General features: G+C 41.9%; 1 protein-coding gene across 1 annotated transcript in view; it reads left to right on the top strand.

Annotated features, from left to right (window-relative positions):
• SORL1 (sortilin related receptor 1) overlaps nt 1-22,471 on the top strand; it is a 163,983-nt gene that overhangs the window by 46,047 nt on the left and 95,465 nt on the right. The window contains exons 7-11 of the mRNA XM_012809544.1: nt 6,962-7,063; nt 8,412-8,581; nt 14,400-14,592; nt 15,927-16,044; nt 16,254-16,327. Coding sequence (XP_012664998.1) covers nt 6,962-7,063; nt 8,412-8,581; nt 14,400-14,592; nt 15,927-16,044; nt 16,254-16,327 — 657 coding nt within the window. The remainder of the gene's footprint in view (nt 1-6,961; nt 7,064-8,411; nt 8,582-14,399; nt 14,593-15,926; nt 16,045-16,253; nt 16,328-22,471) is intronic.

Genomic DNA, 22,471 nt, shown 5'->3' with positions numbered 1-22,471 from the left:
ACCAGTGTGCCATAAGAGGATCTTAGGTATGTTATGAACATTTTTAAAGATCATTACATTATTTTCAAAAGAAATTCAAAGCACAGTAAGTATATATATATTTTTTTTACTTTTTAAAACATCAACATAATTTAAGTGTGCTGTGGAAGTTTAATGGTAGGTTCAAATGTGCCATGAGTAAAAAAGGTTGAAAAACATTGGATTAGAGTAATATGTTTAATGCACTTACATTTAATGTTATTACTAAAAGGTACAGTACACATCAGCTGTGTTGCTGTTTGCTTTCAACATGTCTCATGGTTTCAGTTTTGTTTTAGTTCATTCCTGATTCTGCCCCCCCCCCCACCCCATGACATTTTCATTCCCTTGTACTTTTGTAAATAGTTTTCCTGGGTATTTTCTTAATGCTCGCACTGGGAATTATAACAAGCAATTCATAAATTAACTTCAGAAGTTAACTGAATCTTTGTTTCTATATAGCTCCGTTGCTTCCCCTCCCCTTTTTGCTGTTACTGTCTCATATCTATACATTTAAATTCATCAGCACAGTTTTAGTATTATCACGGCCTCCTTATGTGTGATGACTTGCTTTTCTTTGGCTGCTTTCAAGACTCTTAAGTTTTGGCTTTCAACAGTCTTACTATGGTATATCCAGGTGTGAGTCTCTGAGTTTATACTACTAAAAATCTACTGCACTTACTAGAGTCATGTTTTTCTTCAAATTTGGGGAGTTTTTGCTCATTATTTCTTCAAGTATTCTTTCTCCTCCTCTGTTGTCTCATCAGTGACTCCTGCAATTCATGTGTCAGGATACTCGATGGCGTCCCATCAGTCTCTGAGGCTCTATTTATTTTTTAAACTCTTTTTTCACTCTTTTCCTCAAGCCTAGTCATCACAATTGACATGTCTTAAAACTCACTGCCTTTTTCTTCTGCCAGTTCAAGGCTGTTATTCAAATCCTCTAAATTTTTCTTTTGAGCTATTCTGCTTTTCACCTGCAGTTATTTGTTTCATTTTAAAAAATAATTTCTATTTCCTTATTGATATTCTCTATCTAATCAGAAATAGCCCTCATGATTTCCTTCAGTACTTTATACATAATTTCCTTGAGAGTTCTCTGAACATATTTATGATAGCCGATTGAAATACTTTGTTGACTCAATCTAATATTTGAACTTTCTCAGGAAAGTTGCTATTGAATGCTCTTTTTACTTATGTATGAGTCATAGCTTGCTGTTTCTTAAATTTTTTGTAAAAAATTGGACATTTTAAATGTTGTGGCAGTCTCTGATCTCTACCTAGCCACTCCTCACGGTTTTTGTTGTTCCTGTTTGTTACCATTCTGTTTTTTGTTCTGGGAGTTTCCTCTACTACTTGCTTCTGTAAAGTTTGTATTCTTTATTATTTGTAGCAACTGAAATGTCTGGTCACTTAGCTTAGTGGTCAGCTAATGATTTGACAGAGTTTTTCTTAAATCCTTTGAACCAGTAAGTCTCGCAGCCTTTGCTGATGGCCTCTGGGTGTGTGTTGGCTGGCAAGTTGTAGCTCTGTCCTAGCCCTCACTTCCTGCTTGTAGAGAGTTTCAAAATTAGCTTGAGGTGAGAAATTTGACTCTTTTAAGTTCTTTCCTGAACATATTCACAGCTCTTGTGCTCTTGACCTTATAGAGCCCCAGGGGGATTCTTATCAAAGCCTCTTAGGGACATCTTCCCCAGTTTTTCCTTTTAAACTTTTTAGTTAGCCTCTGGATTGCCCTACCTGGTATTACAGCCTCTGGCAGCTGTGTCATTAAAAATTTGCCAGTTGTCACTCACTGCTTTCCATAAATACCCTGTCTGGCTATGGGGCTGTTTGTATAGATTGCTGAGTCAAGTTACATAAAGATAAGACCCGAGACTGCAGCATTCTTGCAAGCCACAAGACAGGTCAGTCTTTTTAGGAGCTTTGAACCTGTTTTGTCCTCTCCAAGTGGCTCCTAGGCAATTTTTTCAAGGCTATTGTCAATGTAATGCTGACTGTGGGTTTCCAAGGCTACCCCAGAGCTACAGGGGAGGATGGGATTAAGCAAATGAAAACGTCTCAAAGTTGGCTGGTTTTTTGCCAAGATTTAGGCATTGTTCCTGAATAAATAAATACTTCTTGGAGTTTTGCAAATCTTTATTTAATTTTCAGAATTTTGAAAAATAATTTTGAAGTTTGTGGTCATTATTTTCCTTGCTTTTATGAATGGGTGGAAGTGCTTCCAGTTAATATTAACTTTGCAAACTCTGTTATATGGACATTTTCCAACTTATGTAAAAGAGTAGTGTTATGACCTCTCCATGTGCCCACACCTAGCTTCAATATTACTTACCTGTATTTGCCAACATTTCTTTAACTATCTACCCACTACTCAATATTTCATTTTTTCCTGGAATATCCCAGATGTTCTACCTTACCTATGTTGTTCTCTGTGATGTTTGTTGTAAACTGTTAGGTTGGCTGGACTAACCCCATCTTGAAAAGCCATTCTGTGAGACTCTGTTACAGGTGGACATAACTCAGATAAGAGAGAGACATGCTGCAGCCTCATCCTTGCACCTGCCCTATTACAGACTGACCCAATTACAGACCCACTTGAGAGAAATAAGCTGACACTTTGATAAGAAGAACCTTCCAGGAGAGTCCCCATAATGAGATAACATCTTCGATGTCCAGATGAGAGCAACAGTTTGGTGGTCCTTGATGGAAACCAGCTTCCCTTCTGTGGTCTATATAACACTGTCAGCCTCCACCCTAACCACTCCCCACTCCAACATCCTTAGATCTAGCCCACTTGTACTGAAGTGTCAAAATAAAACAGCACTTTTGAGTGTTCTGATCCCCTCCTTTTTCTAATTTTTACCTATCATAAACAAATATGGATAATGATGTTTTGCTGAAACTTTATTATTGCTCCAAAGGAGAATATAACAGCAAATGCTATGGCTCAGGTGCTTCTGAACTGTTGTCCTGAGATACCTCAGTTCTTCCACCACTATTCTCTGGCTGAACTACTATTAAACTTGTGGTTGAACAGCTCTCTGCTCTATCCCATGGTCTTCACGGGATAAGAATGTGTCATTTATTTAGTTCTTTAATTCCCCATTTCTTTTCTTGACACAATCTTCTATGAATTGAAATTAAGGTTATTTAGATGCTTATTAGTTAATTTTTGGAGATAGTTCACTCTGTAGCCCAGGCTAGAGTACAGTAGAGCAATTATAGCTCATCGTAGCCTCAAACTTCTGGGTTCAAGCTGTCCTCCTGCCTTATCCTCCCAAGGAGCTGGGATTAAGTGCCTATCTCCATGTCTGGCTGATGTTTTAAACTTTTTGCAGAGATGGAGTCTGGCTATATTGACCAGGCTGATCTCAAACTCCTGGCCTCAAGCAGTCCTCCGACCTTGAACTCCCAAAGCACTGGGATTATAGGTGTGAGCTACCACACCTAGCCCTTCATTTATTTTTAATCATCAGAAACGAAAACAAAATTTTTAAAAATCTTATCGCTTTTTAGACTCCATAAGGTTGACATAGAGTAAAACAGTTAATAATTCCTAGTTTTTGATGAAGGTACATGAGCTACCACGTATATTCATTGGTATAACCTTTGGGGAGGGCTATTTCATGATGGCTATCAAAAATTTTAATGTAGGAATTCTTCTAAAAATTATCCTGTAACTACTGTGTGAAGTTCTGAGACAGATAACACGAGTGGGTTCACTGAAAAGTACTTCTGGAAATAACCTCAATGCCTGTCAATAGCTGTTCAATGGAAACTCATTTAAGATACACTATTAATGGTAAAAATTTATAGAATAGTCAGATACACTGTTAATGTAAGCTAAGTTGCACAAGTATTTATATCTGGATCCCATTTGTATGTGAACAATTAGATTGCCTATATCAATTTGGAATTGGGTTAGGCTGCTGTTAAAAGAATAGAAATAAAAGTAGCTTAATCAAGATGGAAGTTTAGTTTTCTCTCTAGCACTGCTTGGAGGCTGGCAATCTGGGGCTGCCATGTTGGAGTTCTGGTGTTACTGGGGACCCCGGCTTCTATCTTTCATTGTATGATACTAACTGATGAATTTAATTCTCGAGGTTACCTCCTAGTCTAAGATGTCCAGACTAGTGCCTGAGTCCTTAGTGCAGTTGGGAAGAATAAAGAAAGACAAAAAGCCTGATGAAGGACCTCTTCTAGCTAATTCAGTCCCTTTCAGTAGCCTTCCTAGAAATCCAACATAAACACCCATTCTCTTTGTTTCTGTGCATAAAGACTGATGGACCAGCGTGTGTAAAGAAACTATAGCCTCAAAGAATCCTGGTAGTAAGGCTATAAACAGTTTGGTGTGTTTAACCCCCAAATGGCTGTGACACGTGCTATTTCCTTCCTAGGTGATGTCTTAACCTCTCCCTAGACTGATGGCTCCTGGAAGAAGGAATCCGTGGAGTCTTATTCCTTAATTGTCCTTTTGTTCCCAGCATTGCATCTCCTTGACTAGTACTTAGTCACGTGACCACACTTGGCTGCCCACAAGGTGGAGAACCAGTCTTTTATTCTGGGTGGCAGTCAGGGCCCTGTTGCTCAGGAGGAAAGGTGTAGTGGATATTTGGGGGCAGGTGTAGTAGTGTCTGTCATATAAATATATACCATCGTGTGTGGTAGCACACAATGTTTCTGCAAGAATGTTAGGCAGTGGGCACTCCAGTGGGTCAGTGGGACAAGGGATTGGGAGTCAGATCAGCACTTCTGCTTTTATACCCCATCTGTTGCATATTTTCCATGAGCACGTTGTACTTTTCTAATAAACAAGCTAACCTAAAACCTGTGGTTTATTAAGAGAAGTGTCAAGGTCTTACAGTGCATCTTACATTCAGTGGTAGGCCATAGTTTAACTGCTAAGAAAAATATTAGCAGTTAAAGTACTAACTCTTTAAGAATCCATTCTGAGTGAATCTGAATTATTTAGGTTTAGGAATAATTCTCCCATAAGGTAGCGGGTTGGATGCATTTTGAAATTTTTCTCATGATCATAATATTCTGTGTTTTTTGCATTTATGGGGTAAGATTGGTCTATGAAATACATCCTCAATTCTCAAGGCTCCCAGCTGCAATCATTATTAAGTACTTTTAGCTAATGACGGGTCTTGGTGTCACTGAGAAATATCTCCTTTTTAAGCTGTACTCACAGTTGGAAGTCGTGAAAAAAATTTAAAACATCAAAATGTGTATTTCATTGGTATTTGTGGTGTATTAATACGTTCATAAATATTTATATGTATATAGAGTGACGAACTAATTGTCTGACAAAGCTATAACATTTTATCGACTTAATGAGGGCTTTTGGAATTTATATGGAACATTTCTGCGGGGAACGTTTTTCTCATTCAAGTAATATGTTTGTATATTTTTAATAGATCTGTCGTTTCCTACGACCCCATACTGAGTACAAACTATTACTACGGTTTTCAAGTTACCATTTTGGAAAGGCAGTCCTTTGCATCTCTCTCCCTGGCTTCTTTAAAACAAACTACTTTTAATCATTTGTTCAGGGGTAATTTGAATATGGATCCTCTTCAAATGAATCAAAAGTCACTGTGTGTATCAGCGTGGTCCTCACTTAGTGTTTGTGGGGCGTATCTGAGCACAGGATACTCAGTTGTTTTATTACAGATAAAATCAATTGATCTTTTACTTGATAGGAAGTTAATACCTGTCATAAACAGCTTCCGAGTCAGGGTTAAATGAAGCCTTCTGGCCTGGGGAATCCCAGCCTCTCAGTAAGTTTCACAGTCGTTTGTGTGATCAACTGCACGTGAGGACATGAATCCTGTCTTTCCTGGTGTATGTGTGACATTTGCTTTCTATTCTTGGTCACAGTTCCTTTCTGAGCTGAAAGGAACCACACAGAGCCTTTATTAGCAGTTCTTACCCTTCCTCCTTTTTTTTTTGAGTCATAGACTTATTTTGGTTAGGTGTGGACTCTCCATAGCAAAGAGACTAAGTGCCTATGGGCAAAAATTTGCACATGTATTTACAGGCTTCTGAATCATTTTAACCCATATATGCAGAAGTCTTCTCTTTTTTTTTCTTAAATGCAGTTTTTGGCCGGGGCTGGGTTTGAACCCACCACCTCCAGCATAGGGGGCTGGTGTCCTACTCCTTTGAGCCACAGGCGCCATCCCAGAAATCTTCTCATTTTATACATGTATAAGCCAAAGGCTAGAGAGATTTTGTGATTTCCTTAGGTGATAGAGCTAGTTTCATCTTCATCTAGTGCTTTTATAGACATTTTCAAGATTTTAGCAGTGACTTAAAAGTCTCTAAAATGCAATGTGCTGTGGCCAACGTCATATTGAATACTCTACCAATGAATGTATATTCTAGCAAAACACCTTGCTCAATGAGGAAGGGTTCAGATTGAAAAACGGAATCAGTGATGATTCCCCCAAGTCTTGGTACAGATTAGAGCCATGTGATGGGGGCATCCTTGTATTCTAAAAAATAGGAGTAGGAAGGAGAAGAGACCATGTTTTGTGTGTACGGAGTGTGGCTGATGACACCCTGTGGTGGTTTGGGGGCTGTAGGCTTTCACCCTGCCTTCTCTTCAGCCTCATCACATGGTCCTCAAGCCCTTCCACTCTGCTTAAGTTTTGGCAGCTTCTAACACGCTCCCCTAGTCCACGTTCTCCCCTCATGCCCTGCCCTTCCTCTGTGGAGTATTTAGCATCTATGGTGGACCAGGTGTCCAGGATAAACAGCATAGACCAAGCTGCCCAGGGACGGCAGACACTGCAAAAATATGAAATTTGAGTCACATTCTCTATTTTATGTTTCCAGTAGACTTGGAAGGGTCTGACTCTTCTGTTTTCATTTTTGCGTGTTTCGAGTGGCTATCATCTGGCACAATTAATTGTTTTCTCCTTTTCCTTGGCAGCATCTCTTGGGCGGCCAGCAACAGCCTTCTGTCCAGCTCTGGGTCTCCTTTGGCCGGAAGCCCATGCGAGCAGCCCAGTTTGTCACAAGGCATCCCATTAATGTGAGTGGGGTCTGGGTGAGGATGGGAAGAAGTGTTACTGTCCCCAGGCAGATGTCAGGGAAGGATGTTATGGGGATATCGCGCTGTGGGATCTTATGAAGGCTCCCTGAAGTCTCTCTCTTTCCAGCAAGAGAGAGAGAGCTCTTATGCCTTGGGCATCTTGCCCTGTTGGAGCTGAGCAGGGGTCTTCATTTGCTTTAAGTGGAGCAGGACTGCAGAGAGGTTGGAGCCAGCGTCAGTGGCCTCTTGTGCCCATTCTGAAGCAATGGAGAGTTTATGCACAATAGGAATTTTTTTTATTGTGTACCTGCTCTATTGCTTGCAGATGGCTAGGTTCCAAAAAGGGGTTAGATTTTGGTCACAGACAGCTTGGAGAGACCAAGAACAGAGTGCAGGAAGCAGTTCTGTGGATGAGGTTGTAAAACTAAGTTTGCAAAGTTAGCCCAGACAAAGTGCTACCTACCTACCTCATTGCTGAATATCACGACGGTCACCCTCCAAGCACTGCCCTTGGGAAGCTATGAACTGATGCCAGTGCCTAGTCCACCCTTCAAAGCGATTTTGGAACTCTTTCTCTGGAATGGCCTTCAGAGCTGTCATCGTACGAGGTCTGACGACTAAGTTTGTGAACCTGTCCTAGAAAAAGTGTTTTAAAGAGTGGAGTAGGCACTAACATTGGTGCATAGCTTCCCACTGGGAGTACCTTAAAGGTGACCATAGTGATGTTCAGCAGTGAGGTATGGAGCATGGTTTCTGGGATGAGCTCCTGAACTTCATCATCTGACCTTGTAGTCAAGTGTTAGAATACACAGCATTATACCATGGAGAAAGGTAAGGACAATCGACATGGGCTGGGTGGTCAGGAGGGGCCACGGGGGCTCATTGGAAGGCCTTGATACTGGCGGGTGGTGTGGTGGAAGTCAGTAGCCCGGAGGGGGTGTGATGTTCTTGGCTAGTTTCTGTGGGTCCTGCAGCCTACTCATCACCTCAGGGAAAATAAAGAGAAATGAGATGCAGTCTCATCTATATTATACTTTGTTCTAATGAACTATCTCATGGGAAAAAGGAGACATTATTAACTAAAAAGAGGTTTTTAGGTCATTTATGGAGTTCAGTGGCCCATTCGTAACTTTGTGCCCCATTTGCCAATCAGGGACCTGCAAGTCCTGCCTCAGGTTCTCCAAAGGGGAGGTCGTCCAGGCATCTTTGTCACAACTGGAAAACTTCCTGTGGGCTGTGGGTTGACTTTCATCACTGGGATGTTTGGAAGTCTTTGCTTTCATGGCTATAAACCCCCACAGGGCCCCCTTGTCTCTGACCTACGTGTTTTTTACTTTTGATTCTGAAGGAATATTACATCGCAGATGCCTCCGAGGACCAGGTCTTTGTGTGTGTCAGTCACAGTAACAACCGCACCAATTTGTACATCTCAGAGGCGGAAGGGCTGAAATTCTCCCTGTCCTTGGAGAATGTGCTTTATTACAGCCCAGGAGGTGCTGGAAGTGATACCTTGGTGAGGTAAGGAGACCGAATCCCTCCTCTGCCTTCCTAGATCCAACAGCCTCTGTCTGTTCACTGATTTTCAACTTCAGCGGCACATGGGGGGCTCGCCTGTGAAATTTTTGGGAACTCTGATGCCCAGTTCACATGCCGAGAAATTACAATGGAATTGATTTGGGATATGGCCTGGGTGGGAGGAATTTTTGTTTTTGTTTTTGTTTTTGTTTTTTGAGACAGAGATTCACTGTTGCCCTGGGTAGAGTGCCATGGTGTCACAGCTCACAGCAACCTCAAACTTTGGGCTTAAGCCATTCTCTTGCTTCAGCCTCCCAAGTAGCTGGGACTACAGGTGCCCGCCACAACACCCGGCTACTTTTTGGTTGTAGTTGTCATTGTTGTTTGGCGGGCCCAGGTTGGGTTCGAACCCACCAGCTCCAGTATACATGGCTGGTGCCCTAACCGCTGAGCTACAGGTGTTGAACCTGGGTGGGAGGATTTTAAAGTTATCTGTCCTTGCAGCCAGGGCTGCGGACCACAGCTCTGAATGACATTAGGGTCATAACCAGTCTGTTAACCACTCCTCGAGGCTCCCTGTGTTTGATTATCTGGTTTTGGGGTCTCTAAGCCACGAAAGTGGGCAAGAGGACTTAGAAAGTATAGAGTCAGCGAGAGCTGGCACATGAGGCCATGGGGCCCTGCCTCCAGCTGGGCCAGGTGAATTGAGGTCATTACTCTTTTTTTCTTTTTAAATGTAATCGCATGGTGTTGTTTTATAAGAAAGGCTCTGATGTTGTTGATTCTTTGGATCTGCTTTGCAGTCCTAGCAATGGGCCTTCTTTGAGCTCCACAAAGAGTTGGGGGCTTGGGAGGGATGAGGAGATTCTTTGAAGATCCATTCAGGGCCACTGATTTTCATTTACTGCTTGACAAGCCAGCTTCTGTGACCTGTCTGACTGGTTAGGTTCCCTCCCTGCTCTTGAAAAGAGTCTCTTGTGTGAAGCTGGCTGCTCTAGGATGGAGTCTGGATCTAAGGTCATGACTACCAGATTGGGGGGTGTGCCCTGTGTCTGCTGTGTCTGCTATCTCTGCTCTCGCAGGCAATTCATTCCATCTTCATTTTATTTAACAAGTGTGCCACCCCTCTCTGCCAGACGGTGTTCTAGGTACAACGATGAAATGTGTATACAGCAATGAAAAATCAGAATGGAGTCCCTCTTCCAAGGAGCTTATATGCTAGTTGGGGAAGACAGAATATAAGCAAATATGTGATACTCCTGGCAACATGCCAAGAAGAAAAATAAAGCAAGATGAGGGGGTCAGGGGTTTGCAAGGGTTTTCTTGTCCATAGGCTGCTCCTGGAGTGGGGCATTTGAGCAGGTGCCTAAGTTACATGAGGGAGGCAGCCGGGCAGATGCCAGCTGAGAAGCAGCTTTGCAGGTGGCAGGGACAGTAAGCACAGTGATCCCAGGATGGGACTGCCAAGGTGTGTTGTAGGAGTAGGGAGGAGGCGAGGGTGGTTCAAAGGCCTGAAGGAGGGAAGGGCGAAATGAGGGACGGGACTCAAGAGAACAGGGCTCAGACCCTGTAGGGCCTTCAGGGGCATATGAAGAACTTTTTTTTTTTTTTGCTCGGAAGTGGGAAGGAAGGTTTTGATCAGAAGACAGGTATCATCACCTGTTAATTTTTTTTCCATTTAAAAAACTTTGAATTGCATTATATTATATGGATTGGAGGAGGGGTATGGGAGAAGGGGTGAAATGTCCTAAAGGACCTGGAAGAGAAATAAACTCGGATCCACACTGATGCAAATAATTGGTGATTTATTCGCACCTGCGCAGGGGGGCCGTTGCACTGAGACAAGCAGCCCCTCCTATGCAGAGTTTTCTGTCTTTCATACCCTTTTTTTTGCATAGCTTAACCTAGCAGGGGTGGGTGAGGTGCATTTGGTTGTCATAGGATACATTCCAAATCACAATGGTTACAATCTTACAACAATAATTGATTAATGGATGTATCTTAGATTACAATAGTCATCATTATATAATGGTAATTAATCAATGAGTATGTCTTAGATCACAATGGTTATCAATAATCAGTCAGGCTCCGTGAGTCTTCTACCGTTGTTCACCTGCTGAGAACCTAGTGAAACTTGGAACTTTCCGTGCTTCTTCTATTCTAGAGATTATGGGAACATGGCTGGGAAAAGCCCGTAAAGCAGGGGGGCGAGGGAATGGGAGACTTGCTCGCAGGGTGGGGGAATGGTAGACTGCGCAGGTGGAGGAAGCAGGAGCTCACAACAGGGGAAGCTGAGGGACCCCTGTGGAGTGATGGCTGCCTAGTGGGTCAGGAAGAGTGGGGCAAAGGTCACAAGTGCAGCTTTGGACCTATGAGGAAGGAGCTGCCTGTTAGAGACCCACGTGCCCAGAGTTCTACCTGGTTTCCAACAGTGCTTTTCCACCTCCTGTTTTTTCTGCTTTGGAGGCACTGTCATCTTTTATTCCTTTTTTCTCTCTCCTGACAGACTCCAGGATTATTTATTATTTACTGTGTTAGGAGCCATTCTTGCCGTGATTCATTTTGATGGTCAGGTTGTCCCAGTTTGGTCAGGGACAACTCCTACCACCTGTAGGCTGGTTCCTGTGTCTTTTTTTTTTCTTTTTAAAAATAATTTATTGAGGCAAAATTCACATAACATAAACATACCCATTTTATTTTATTGGCAGTTTGGCCAGGCCTGGGTGTGAACCCACCACCCTCGGTATATGGGGCCAGAGCCCTACCCACTGAGCCACAGGTGCCACCCAACACACCCATTTTAAAGTGAGCCATTGAGTGGCATTGCCTGCATTCACTGTCACCTCTATCTAATTTCAAAACATGTTCATTTCTCCAAAAGAAAACCCCGATGCCGATTAAGCAGTTTATCCTTACTAGCCCCTTTCCCCTTGCCCCCCGGAAGCCATCAGTCTGATTTCTGTCTCTATGGCTTTAGCTTTTCTAGATATTTCATGCTTAAGGAGTCATATAATATGTGATCTTCGGTGTCCGGTTTGTTTCACTTAGCATAGTGTCAAGGTTTCACCCAAGTACAACATCTATCAGTACTTCATTCATTTTTACAGGTGAATAACATTTTCCTTTTTTATATTTAAAATCATGCATCATTATCCATTAGGCCTTTTTTTTGAGACAGAGTCTCAAGCTGTCACCCTGGGCAGAGTGCTGTGGCATCACAGCTCATGGCAACCTCCAACTCCTGGGCTCAAGCAAGTCTCCTGCCTCCACCTCCCAAGCAGCTGGGACCACAGGCACCCACCACAATGCCTGGGCATTTTTTGATTGCAGCCATCATTGTTGTTTGGTGGGCCTGGGCTGGATTCGAACCCACCACCTTAGGTGTATGTGGCTGGTGCCTTAGCCACTTGAGCCACAGGCGCCGAGCCCCATTAGGCCTTTTTTTCTTGACATTTTTTCTTTCTTCCTTTTGAGAGCCTCTGGCTATGGAGTAGATAAACCACAGTTGGCTAACAATTTCCTTGTCTTCCTCATTTGTTAGATAATCTGGGTGAACGTCTTATGACAGAAGCCAGAGAGAGGGGTTCCTCAGGAATTAGTAACTTCACCTATGTGACTGTTGGGCCACCTCCTATGTACAGATGGTCTTGAATATAGTTATAAAAGGTCCACCCTGCCTTGCCCGAGTGATCAGTCGGGCAAAGAAATTGAAAAGAGATTCACGTCAAGAGTCATCCTAGGCCCACATCCAAGTCAGCTTGCTTATTCTCCTAGATTTTGTCTCAGGACTAGAGAAGTTCAGAGGTGTTCAGCTGAGTGGCATTTTGTCATCAGCATCTTGATCTCAGCCAGATGAAATGGGGTAAGGGTGAATTAGCAGATTATGTGGGTCAACCGGATTAGAATAAATGTCTGTGGTATTTGAAATGAGGTATTCTTTGAATTAAACAGGAAAATGTGACGCCCAGGAACTGGTTCTAATCTACTTAGAGAAATAGAAAGAAAGGTCTTAGTAGGGATGACCCTAGCAGTGGTGGGGTGCACTGGGTAGGAATTGCGTGGAAAACGATAGGTAGATGTTGGCTACTTAGGGGGAACTCATGTGCTGATGAGATGTCAGGCCTGTGGGGACGCCTTAAGGAGGGACATAGCCCACTTGGCGTGAGTGGAGGCCAGGACTACCCTGAGTGTGGCTGAAGGGGACCTGCTGGGTCTTGGCTCAGGGCACTCAGAAGAAGGGGAGAGAATGCTTTGGTGAGGGCCAGTGAGGATTAGAAGAAAACAGACTCTCAGAGGAAGTACTTAGGGTACTGTTGTGGGGCAGGTCAAGTGGGGAAATTAAAGGATGGGCTGGGCCTCAGGGCCTGGGAGGATGTGAGGGACAGGAGGGTTTCTTCTTGGAAATAAAAGATAGAACTCCAGGAGTAGGACTGGGGGGAAGTAACAGGGCTTGTCAAATGAGGGAAGCTCAGACCTCCCAGATCAATGAAAGAAGCCCATAACTCTTGCGATGGCAGGTTTTCTGATGATAGACTCAAAAGAAGCAAGGGGAAGTGAGCAGAGCAGGGAGGTGATGGGCCTTGGCCGGTGCCTAAGGCAGCGCCTGGAATCCAACTAAAACAGACCCTAACCTGCGTGTCAGAGAGTTGGGTTCAACCTGGGCATCGTACTTGGGATTCCGCTCAGCCTCAGTCATAACGAGCTTTCACTCGTTTTCTTTTTCCTGCCTCACAAGTTGTCATTTGTGTCTTTCTGTTTGAGGTGGCAGAATGGTCATCCAGCTCAAGAGATTATATGGCAGATGGTGGGAAAAAGCAATTCTCTGCCTTACTGCGTAGCCCAGTGGCTTAGAACTTCCCCTCCCCATAAAGGGCATTTTTAACCATGTGTGAACTATGGTTATAATTTATCAAAGACCCATTATATTATATTTGCAGTGTGTGTGCCATTTTATCAGAAAACTACTTGTCATTGAAGTCAGTATTTTAGCGTAATGTTAAAGCCTGGGAGGGCCTTATTCTCTGCTTCACTCTTAACGAATATAATACTCAAGATTTCTAGAGCTGTCCTTGTTTCTTTATGAAGGAATTGACCAATTCTGTTGGGCTTCCCGACACTTCTATCTCATCAGGGCATTGGATAATTAGGTTGTGAGGACAGTGGCTATATATTCCTACAGATTGGGTTAAAATTTAAGCCTCTGCGTTATTTGTGTCTTGCAATTCTGGCCTAATATTTTCTGTTCGTCGAGGTTCACAGGAGGATTTCAGGTCAATTTCCACGCTAAAGAAATAGATATGGCTCTTATGTCAACTTTTGCATGTTATATGCATTATTCTAACCCCTCTGTTAGGTGTTGATGATAAGCATCTTGGCCCTCAAAGTTAAAAAAAATCACTTTTTAAAAAAGAACAGATTGTTTAAGCTTTGGAAAGAAGTACTGATACATGCCACAACACGGATGAATCTTGAAAGCATTATACTAAGTGGAAGTAACCACGTGAGAGGGCCACATATTATGTGATTCCATTTATGTGAAATACCCAGACGAGGTAAATGCCTGGAGATAGAAAGCAGACCAGTGGTCTCCTTCTCTCCGGGGAGAGAAGCAGAAAGGTGGAGTGACTGCTAATGGGTCAGGTGTTTCCTTTGGGAATGATGAAAATATTTTGGAACTAAATAGTCATGATGTTTGCACGGCATTGTGAATATACTTAATCCCACTAAATTGTATACTTTAAAATGGTTACATTTTATATTGTTTATAATAACAAACAAATATCCATTCAGGTTCACAGCTGCCTCTTTTCTCTTACTGTAGGTATTTTGCAAATGAACCATTTGCTGACTTCCACCGGGTGGAAGGGTTACAAGGCGTCTACATTGCTACTCTGATTAATGGTTCTATGAATGAAGAAAACATGAGATCAGTGATCACCTTTGACAAAGGGGGAACCTGGGAGTTTCTTCAAGCTCCAGCCTTCACAGGATATGGAGAGAAAATCAATTGTGAGGTATAGATGCTTCAATCTTGTTTTTCTTTTTATCACAGGGGAAAGAGACCTGATATGTGGTAGTTTCTTATATCAAGTATTCATTGGAAAAAATGCAGCATCCCTTAGTACTCCGTTAATATCACAGGGAACAGACTTGGACCTGGAGTGTTGCCTTTGCAGTTCCCAAAGTCTGTGCACCACCACCACCACTTCTGGGCAGTGGGTGTGTGATTTTTGAATATGCTGTGGGGCTCAGGCTTCAGTTGAATAGAGTTAATGGAATCATTAAGATTCTGCTTTTTATTTCACTGACCAGTTTATGAACTGTAGGACTGTTCATCAGCTTTAGTTTCTACTTCTGAGTTTAAGTGGTAGAAAGAATGTATAGGAAGGGCTGAGTCTGATTATCTGAGGACATAGAAACTCACAAATGAATAGACTTCCTTGCAGGTGAAGAAACATGAGTCACAAAGGGGTGTGGGCCAACGAATATTTCTTTGACACCCAACCTAATTTGCTCTAGTTTTCTTTGGCCAAACCGTGAAGCCAGCAAGATGGCTATTTGTTAAAGATCCTTTCATGACAAAAATAAGTAGATCCGGCCGACTTTATCCGAGTTTTTGCCTGGCCATATGCATACAGTGTTCCCTTGTTTAGAATTCTGGCCACATCTGAGTAACATTGAACAGTCACTTGTAGGCCAGGAGAATCGGGCCTCGCCATACAGCAAAAGGCCTTGTTCTGATTGTTTGCAGGAAAACTATTAAAATGTATATAAGTGATGGAGGCCAGGCTGGATAACTTAAAGCCTTGCCCTGTACACCTGCATGTGTGTACAAGTGTAAGATACTTAAAAAAAATTAATGTTAATCCTTTGGTGTTTATATCTCAGATGTTGTACAGCTGGCAGCTTATCCATGAGACTTTCTTCCAGTTCTTTTTTTTTTTCTTTTGATGTAATAACCAGAATCATATTTGAAACACATCTCCACCGACTTAGACAATAACTATCATAAAATCATTTCATTTCTCATAAGTTCTGAGTCACTAGAGAGGATCTCTGGGTGATAAGGCCGGATGACACCTTTTCATCTAGTTGAGTTGACCCCGATTTCTAATTGTTGTTCCTTGAGAGCCTCAGAGGCCTTTTCACGCTGTTACTGTTGTCTTTCCTTCAATGAGGGACATTTATGTGGGCTCAGATGATTCTCTCCGTCCAGTGGGGATGGAGACGGCCGGGCTGAGAGTCTGGTTTCCACTGGAGTAGGCCTCCCTGCTCTGTGTCCAGCTGCAGTGTCTTCAGACAGGCCTTAGGTCTCAGGCTGGCACTCCCTGGAATTTTTGTTCTGCAGCTTTCCCAGGGCTGTTCCCTCCACCTGGCCCAGCGCCTCAGTCAGCTGCTCAACCTCCAGCTCCGGAGAATGCCCATCCTATCCAAGGAGTCGGCTCCGGGCCTCATCATTGCCACTGGTAAGTGTGTTTGCCTGAGCTCACAAGGGGCTCTGCTGTCCAGTTTTCCGCAGCCGAATACAAAGTGATTACCCACATCTCCCGCGGTAGCTGCTCTTCGTGGTTTTAGGACGTTCTCAGTTGCCAGTTACGACTCAGAATTTCTGGTTGGGCATGGTGATTATCTGACATTCCTGAAATTAAAAATAGTTATTCTTCTTGCATTTTAGGCTCAGTGGGGAAGAACTTGGCCAGCAAGACGAACGTGTACATCTCTAGCAGTGCTGGAGCCAGGTGGCGAGAGGTCAGCCCCCGACCCCTCCCCTGACCCTGGTTTTGTGTGAGAACGTGGACTGTGCCTCTACATTTTAGAGACACACATGGCCCATGGTGGAGGCCAAGAATGCCAAATGAGTGTCTAGTCAAGGGAGGTACCTACAGCCACTTATAAGTTGAGCTGATTTGTAATTACAGGTATTTAAAATAAGAAAATAGACCCTTTGAAAACTGAATTTTGTCAAATGTATGAAGATTATGAATTCCATGAGGGTGAAGACAGGTTTGGTTTACTCCTTTACCTGTAGAACCCAGGAGTGGGTGCTCAAATCCAGCATCTGTTGAATGTATCAGAAAATGACAGCGTAGCGGTGTCAGGTCTGAAAATGGCTGTTTTTTTTTTTATCATTTTTTGGTACATTATTGAGGTTGAAGTCAAACCTCTCCTTACTGGGCTGTGCTGTGTGATTCCTTTCATCTCCTTCTGCGCTGTGGGAGCAGAGCCTGCTTTTGCCTTATGGCTGTATAACTAATTTGGATCCTTAGACCCTCATTATACCAATTCTGAAGGTGAGGCTAGTTCTCTAGTCCCCAAACGCTAATTCAGCTTCAGCTTTGGACATCAGAATATTTCGATACTTGAAAAAAATTATTTTTCAGTAGCCTCCTGTGTTTTATTAAGGCCAAGGCAAGTATGTCTGCTCTCATTCGGTGGGGGTTGTTTTTGGTGGTGACCCTGCCTATGCCAGGAGCCACTAGGGTAAAACGTAACAGATCACTGGACAGGAATTTATTGAGGATGACCAGCAGGGTGAACATGGTGCCAGGAACGATGTGGAGTTCAGAGGGGCTAGCAGGTAGAGTTCCCATCCTCATGGTGCTTCTTGTTGGGAGTGCCATGTACATACTTTATTTAAATGTGTAATATGTAAAGCAGTAATAATACCCAATCTTCACGTGGCTCTTTGCAGTTTACAGAGGCCTTGTCACAGACCTTATCTCATTGGTGGCAGTTGTACCCACTCTCTAGCTGAGAGATGGGACTCAGATGATATATCCAGGATGGTAGAGAACATAAAGTACCTTTGCAGTTGAAAGAGGAGGTGGCGAAGAAGGCCAGAGTGGCCAAAAAGCATGAGCAGTTTGGAATTGGAATTCTTGGGTCACCCTTGTCCTGCTCCCTTGGGAAAGATTAAGCAACTGGTTTCTCCTTGCTTGGAGCTGGATGTTCCTTTTGAAATTGGGTGTGGAGAAAGGCCTGTGATTTGTCTGTAGCTTCTGCTGTTGGTGTAATCTGGGATTTGAACATCTGCAAGTGATTTCCTTCTGGGTAGAAGCAGAGTCTTATTCTTCCTGCGGTGAAGTGGTATCATCTGGCCAAGGCCGGGGCAGCTGTTGGTGCCTCCCCCAGGCGTGTGTAATGCCTGCCAAGAAGCAGCCAGTGCACAGAGACTTTATTTTGGGAGCTAGCAGAGAACTGAGTGAGGGATGAAAAGGTTGAGACTGTATTCGTGTGAGTGGACATCTGAGTCCCCATGGGAGCCTGCATGTGAGAGGGACAGTCTAGGTTGTGTGAGGGGCAGTGGGTGGCAGAGGAAGAGGACACAGTGGACAGAATGCTGCTTGGGGCACTGATGATCAGAATTCTGGTTCTCCTTTTAATTAGTCCCACAAATTCTCTGATTCTTAAAAAGTTCCTTTTCCTGGGCTTTTTTTTTTTTTTTTTAACAACTCTATGGAGGCAGAAGTAAGTATAGTAAACTGCCTATGTTTAAAGTATGCAGTTCAATCAGAATTGATGGCTGTTATAATTAAGATAACAAACATTTCCATCACCTCCCCTAAAGTATCTTTGTGCCCCTTGGTAATCCATCCTCTACACTCTTTCCCTATCTACTTTTCTCACCATAGGTTATCTGTTGGCATTTTCTAGAATTTTAATAAATGAACTTGTATGTATTTTTTTTGGGGGGGGAATGGCTTATATCATTGATCATGGTGGTTTTGAGGCCCATCTGTATGGTTTCGTGTATTAATCGTTTATTCCTCTTTTTTTAAAATTGCTGATTAGTATCCTACTATAGGGATATCCTAGTTTCATTTATCTATTCATCTGATGATGGACATTTTTATGTTGGTTACAAATGTAGCTTTTCAGAACATTCATGTACTTTTTTTTTTATATGTACACTTTTTTTTTTCATTTCTCTGGGGCAAGTAATATAGGATGGGAATGTCTGTGTGTGTATTTAACTTTCTGAAGGACCCTTGAGTTGTTTGCTATTTTACAACTTCTATGTTTATACTTTTTTGGGGGGGGGTATAGTTCTCTAAATTGCTACAAGAGGGATGGTAAATCCCCTACTTGTTTGCTGAATTATCTATTTCTCCTTTAATTTCTGTTACTTTTTGCTTTGTTTTGCTATGTATTTTGAATCTCTGTTATTAAGTGTGTTTGAATCTGTTACTGTCTTTTCCTGATGAAGTGTCCCTTTTATAATTATGAAATATCCCTCTTCTCTTTATCTCTGGTAGTACTCTGTTTTGGAATCTACTTTATCTGACACTGGAATAGTCACTCCTCCTTTATGTTGACTGTTTGGGTAAAGCATCATCTATTTATCATCCATTTACTTTGTTTCTATCTGTGTCATTATATTTAAAGTATTTCTTACAGGCAACATATGGTAGGGGCTTGGTTTTTTATTCATTCTGCCAAATTCTGCTTTTTAACTGAAAAGCTTAAGCCATTAACATTGAACAGTAATTAAGATGATTAGATTTAGGTCTGATATTTTATTATTATTATCATTATTTTGGGGGGGCAGTTTTTGGCTGGTGCTGGGTTTGAACCCACCACCTCCAGCATATGGGGCCGGCGCCCTACTCCTTTGAGCCACAGGCACCGCCCTATTTTATTATTTTTTTATCCTCACTGTTTATCATTCCTTTGTTCCTCATTTCCTATCTCCTTGTGTATTATGTAGATATTTTTTAGTATTCTGTTTTTATTTAGGTATTTCCAAAATTATGTTTCTTTGTATTTTTTAAGCGGTCTCTCTAATAACTAAGACAGACATATCTAATGTTTATGGTCTTTTTTGAGTGAATATTGCACTTAAAGTTTGGAAGCCTCGTATTCATAGAAGTCCCTTTTCTTTTCTCCTTCTATGTGTATCATGATCATACATTGAAATACTCATAAAATAATGTCTTAAACTGTCATTGCATTTAAAGAACTTAAGAGGAAAAAAAGCAGTCTTTAATATTTACCCAGCTATTTATCATTTCTCTTGCTCTTTCTTCATTCCTAAAGATGTCCATTTATCCACGGGAAATTTTCATACAGCTTAAATTACTTTAGCATTTCTTTAGAGGTTTTATTGCCTATGAATTTTCTTGATTTTTCCTTCATTTGAAAAATCTCTCTTTTACTTTTGTTCTGGTGAGATGTGTGTGTTGGATGTGGAATTCTGAGCGGACAATAAATTTCTTCCAGGACTTTGAAGCTGTCCTGTTGTCTTCCTGTTTCTCAGTCTTCCGATGAGAAACCTATTATTTCAGGTCTCATTTCCCTGTGTGTAACATGCCTTTTATTTATTTATTTATTTCAGTTTTTGACTGGGGCTGGGTTTGAACCCACCACCTCCGGTTTATGGAGCTGGCGTCCTACTCCTTGAACCACAGCTGCTGCCCAATATACCATTTTTCTATATGCTTTCAGGATGATTTTTTTCCTTCTCTTTGGTTTTCAGCAGTTTCGTTCCATGTCTACGAAGGGGCTTTCTTTGAGAACATCCTGTTTGGGGATGCTGATTATGAATTTATAGATTTATGTTTTTTACTAAATTTGGGAACTTTTCAGCCATTATTTCTTCAGATATTTTTTTCTGCTTCAGTGACTTTCTCTAGTTCTTCTCAGACTTGAGTTACACAGACCTGTTGTTATTCTTCCATAGGTCCTTGGAAATCTTTTTTTAAATTAAAAATTTTTTTAAATTTAATTTTTAAAATTTAATTAATCAATTAATTTTATTTTTTGAGACAGAGTCTCACTTTGTCGCCCTCCGTAGGGTGCCGTGGTATTATATCTCACAGCAACCTCAAACTCTTAGGCTCAAACAATCCAGAAGCCTTAGTCTCCTGAGTAGCTCAGACTACAGGCATGTGCCACCACACTTGGCTAATTTTTCTTTTTTGTTTTTTGTTTTTTGCAGTTTTTGGCTGGGGGCTGGGTTTGAACCCACCACCTCTGGCACCACCTACTCCTTTGAGCCACAGGCGCTGTCCGTAATTTTTCTATTTTTAGTAGAGATGAGGTCTTACTCTTGCTTTGATTTGTCTTGAACTCCTGAGCTCAAGGGATCCTTCTGCCTCAGCCTCGCAGACTGCTAGGATTACAGGCGAGAGCCACCTTGTTTCTTAAAATCTTTTTCCCTATGTGTTCTTATAGAAATTTAAAGAAAAACATGAAAAAAATTATAAAATATGTGTAGTTGACCATCTCTTACTATTTTTTAGGTTTACAGATCAGTGGTAACATAATATGTTTATATTCTTATTCTCCCTTTCTCCTCTTCTCCCTTCTCCCTTTCCCTGGCCTCTGATAACCACCCATCTCATCTCTATTTTCATGAGATTTTGCTTTTTTTAGCTTCTGCATAAGAATGAGAACGTGTGATGTTTGTCTTCCTGTGCTGGCATATTTCACTTAACACAGGGGCCTCCAGTTTTCATCCATGTTGCTGCAAATGACAGAATTTCATTCTTTTTATGGCTGAACAATATTCTATTGTGTATATATAGAATGTCCATAAAGTTCGTGTGCAATTTAAAATGTAAAACTGTTTTTCCTTTTAAATTGCACACGAACTTATGGACACCCAGTATACCACATTTTCTTTATCCGTTAATGGGCACATAGGTTGATTCTCTATTTTGGATGTTGTGACTAGTGCCGCAGCAAACATGGGAACAGAGAGCTCTATCTCTTTTATATATTGATGTCTTTTCTTTTAGATACATTGCCAGGAGTTGAATTACTGGATCATATGGAAATTTTCTTTTAAGTTTGTTCTTTGGCTTGGTGCCTGTGGCTCAAGTGGCTGAGGCGCCAGCCACATACACCTAAGGTGGCGGGTTCGAATCCAGCCGGGGCCTGCCAAACAACAACGACGGCTGCAACTAAAAAAAAAAATAGCCAGGCATTGTGGTGGGCACCTGTGGTCCCAGCTACTTGGGAGGCTGAGGCAGGAGACTCGCTTGAGCCCAGGAGTTGGAGGTTGCTGTGAGCTGTGATGCCATGGCACTCTACCCAGGGCGACAGCTTGAGGCTCTGTCTCAAAAAAAAAAAAAAGTTTGTTCTTTATTGTTGGGGATTCATTGAGGGTACAAAGAACCAGGTTACGTCGTTCCTTTTAGTTTTTAAGGAACCTCCATACTGTTCTCCATACTCTCTGTGTTCATTTACATTATAACCAGCAGTATATGAGGCTTCCTGTTTGTCCACATCCTCCCCAGCATCTGTTTCTGACTTTGTTTTTGGTACAAGTCACTTTAACTATCGTAAGATGATATTTCACTGTGAGTTTTGCTTTGCATTTCTCTGAACATTTGTGATGTTGGCCCTTTTAATGTCTTCTTTTGGGAAATGTCTGATCTTTTGCCTGTTTTCTAATTGGGTTATTTACATTTTTGCTGTTGAGTTCTTTAAGCTGGTTGTATGTGGTACATTCTGGTTCTTAATCCTCTGTCAGATGGATAGTTTGCAGGTATTTTCTCCTGTTCTTTGGGTTGTCTGTTCAGTTTGTTGATTGTTTCCTTTGCTGTGCAGAAGCTTTTAATCCCAACTGTCTGTTTTTGCTTTGTTTGCCTGTGCTTTTCAGGTCTTACCCAAGAAATGTTTGCCAAGGGCAATGCCTTGGAGTATTTCAGCAATGTTTCTGCTATTAGTTTAATACTTTAGGTCTTAGATTCAAGTCTTTCATCCATTTTGATGTGATTTTTGTGTATGGTGAATGGTGGGGTCTAGTTTCATTCTTCTGCATGTAGTTACCCCGTTTTCCCAGCACCATTTTTTTTAAAGGCTACTTTTTTCCTGTTGTAAAGTCTTGGCACCTTGTCCAAGAGGAATTGGTTGTAAATGTGTAGATTTATATTTAGGTTCTTCATT

The sequence above is a fragment of the Otolemur garnettii genome, unplaced genomic scaffold, assembly GCF_000181295.1.
Source record: "Otolemur garnettii isolate 467f Iridium unplaced genomic scaffold, OtoGar3 scaffold00108, whole genome shotgun sequence".
NCBI classification, from domain to species: Eukaryota; Metazoa; Chordata; class Mammalia; order Primates; family Galagidae; genus Otolemur; species Otolemur garnettii.
The sequence above is the reverse complement of the archived record's forward strand: the minus strand, read 5'-3'. Positions and strand labels throughout refer to the sequence as shown.